The sequence below is a fragment of the Micropterus dolomieu genome, linkage group LG09 (genome assembly GCF_021292245.1).
Source record: "Micropterus dolomieu isolate WLL.071019.BEF.003 ecotype Adirondacks linkage group LG09, ASM2129224v1, whole genome shotgun sequence".
Taxonomy (NCBI): Eukaryota; Metazoa; Chordata; class Actinopteri; order Centrarchiformes; family Centrarchidae; genus Micropterus; species Micropterus dolomieu.
Window position 1 is genome coordinate 2,881,946 of NC_060158.1, and position 2,516 is coordinate 2,884,461.

General features: G+C 41.0%; 1 protein-coding gene across 1 annotated transcript in view; it reads right to left on the bottom strand.

The window, feature by feature from the left end:
• Positions 1 to 576: 576 nt before the first annotated feature.
• Positions 577 to 2,516, bottom strand: part of LOC123976720 (toll-like receptor 13) — a 35,430-nt gene continuing 33,490 nt past the window's right edge. Inside the window, exon 6 of the mRNA XM_046059068.1 lies at positions 577 to 2,514. Coding sequence (XP_045915024.1) covers positions 2,345 to 2,514 — 170 coding nt within the window. The 3' untranslated portion in view covers positions 577 to 2,344. The remainder of the gene's footprint in view (positions 2,515 to 2,516) is intronic.

The following is a 2,516-nucleotide window of genomic DNA, read 5'->3' on the forward strand; positions in this document are numbered from 1 at the left end:
GAATATGGGTTGAAAAGGTTTTGCAAATGAATGTATTCTGGTTTTATAAAACCATCAAATACGAGTCCCGCACCTCGAGTCTGAGTCAAGTCTGAAGTGTTTTTAGGACCAAGTCGAGTATGAAGTCACTGTGACTTAAGTCTCTAACTCGAGTCCCTATCTCTGCCAGGATTAACTAAGCCTGGCTGTAAGCCTGGTCTGGAGCAGGCTGGCTACACAGAATAAATCACCATGATAACTTATGTGCTACTGCTTTCGTGAAACCGAGTGACGGCAAAATTCAGCCAGGATATCTGGAAAATCCAAGCTTAATCTGCTATCTTGGTTTTGTGAACCCGCCCTCTGCAGTATACAGTATATATACTCTCACACACAAAGAGCTTCATAATATAAACATAGAGGATATGAATTAATTAGTACAACAGGAAAACAAATGAGGAACCAAAACTGCAGGAGGTTGTTATGATGCAGTTTATTTAAACAGTACACTTACAGAAACTACAGGGTTAGAGAAAAATTTAAGCAAATCCATTTTTCCTCATTTACATTTCATTAACTACAGGAGGAACTGCAGTAGTTTCAAAAAGAATTAAAATCAAATAGCTACAATCTTTGCACTTTGGAAAAGAAGCTTAGACATCAGATAGAATCAGGAATTTTCAGAAAATCCGATCGACGAAAAATCTGCAAAAAAATAAAAGAAACCAAAATGCATGAGCCACTTCCATTGTCTATTTGAGTGGATACACTTAATAAAAATAACAGGAGTTTAGTCCTAATTTTACAGAGAAATAAATAAATATATAATCCATGTCACCATGTCCTACAGAGAAAAAAGACTTCCCTCTAAGTCTGGTAAAAGTGAAGTGAAAACATGATGTAATGCCATTAAAGCAGAAGATAACCACTCACGTACTCGCATGCCCTACTGTGGTCAAGGCAGTTAGCCTCTTTCAGTCCGTTTGAGCTCCTCCTCCTCTGACAGCAGTAACTGTTGTCCTGAGTCCACGGTCCGGTTCTGCACTAAGGAGACGCTTTAGGGCCCGTGTCCACCAAAGCGTTTTTCGCCAGCTGAAAACGCCCAGCAGGGAGCACTATGGGGCGTTTTTGGGACTGCTTTGCTTGCTATGATACATAAAATCCCCGGAAGTGATGTTGCAAGTAGTTCTACCTGACTTTACTGGTTGTAAAAAATGTCAACACAGAGCAGAGCACTTGCTCTGGGCCTCTCATAGAGATAGTAACCGTTGCTACGGTGTGGTATTTTTCCCGGCCCTTCTCTGCTGTGATTGGACGACTAAGTAAAGAGTGACAGTGATGAGCGCAGTGTTTTCCCGAAGTTGTACATTTTTGACTCTCAGTGACCGTAAAAAAACGCTCAGCGCTCAGCATCCACCGCAAAAAACACGCTCAGCGCCTCGTCACGCTGCTGCCGTTTTTACCAGCGTGTAAAAACACGGCGCTCCCATTGCAATGAATTGAAAAAAGGAATCAGAAAAACACACTTTGGTGGACACGGGCCCTCAGACTCATTTTCACGCATCACGTTGTTATACGAGCTCTCAGAAACTCCTGCAGGGTAAATTGAACTAACCAAACGCCTTTAGGGCTGACTGACAGAAACACTAGAAACTAACCTAACAACAAAGGATAAGAAGAATCTTATATGTAATTGACTTTAAGCAATTTCAACCAGTTAAAAGATGAAGGCAGGTAAAGCAAAACACACTAAGGAATATATATACTTATTATACTTAAAATAAAATCATGTCAAATCAGCAAAGGCTCTTAAATAAAAGTCTCTTTTAACCAGCGATTTCAAAGAGTTCATTTATTTTAATATTCAGCCGACCTGATTTCCTCGGGTAGACTACTCTACAAACAACCCATAATGCAACACTTAGTGACACTACATTACAATAGCCTCTTATATTTGGGCCAATAGAACAATAACTCCTCTATCTTCATCATATTTCATTTGAGAGGAGCTAAATATTTTCATGGATTCTGTCTGTCAGATTGTTTTTAACAGTCTAACTTTTCTATTTGGGACAGTTTCAAGCTGGGACTACAGCTTCCATCATGCTTTGGGGGATGCAAGAAGGAAGTGGAATGTTGTTTTTCTTTAATCCTATTTTAGTTGACATTTTGGAAAATTGAATTACAACTTTATGATTAAAACTCATATTTGACTGAGTTATGACTCTCTGCTTATTCAGCAACTCAATATGTGGTCCCAGCTCAAGAAACTCATTTTCAGGAGAATCTGAATCTCTTATATTTTCTCTTTCTCTTCTTGTTTTTCATTGCAACTGTAAGGAACCTCGCAGGTCCGGTAATATACTCAGCATCCTGCCGGTCCAGTCAGGAGGTCTGCGGTCTCTGTGGGAGCGTCCCCGGTCTCCAGAGCTCTGCTGACGTTCTGCCAGAAGACTCCTTTGTGTTGGCCGGCCTGCGGCCAGCTCAGGTAGGTGCGTCCCTTCACCAGCTTCCTCATGCGGTAGTACGGAGACAGC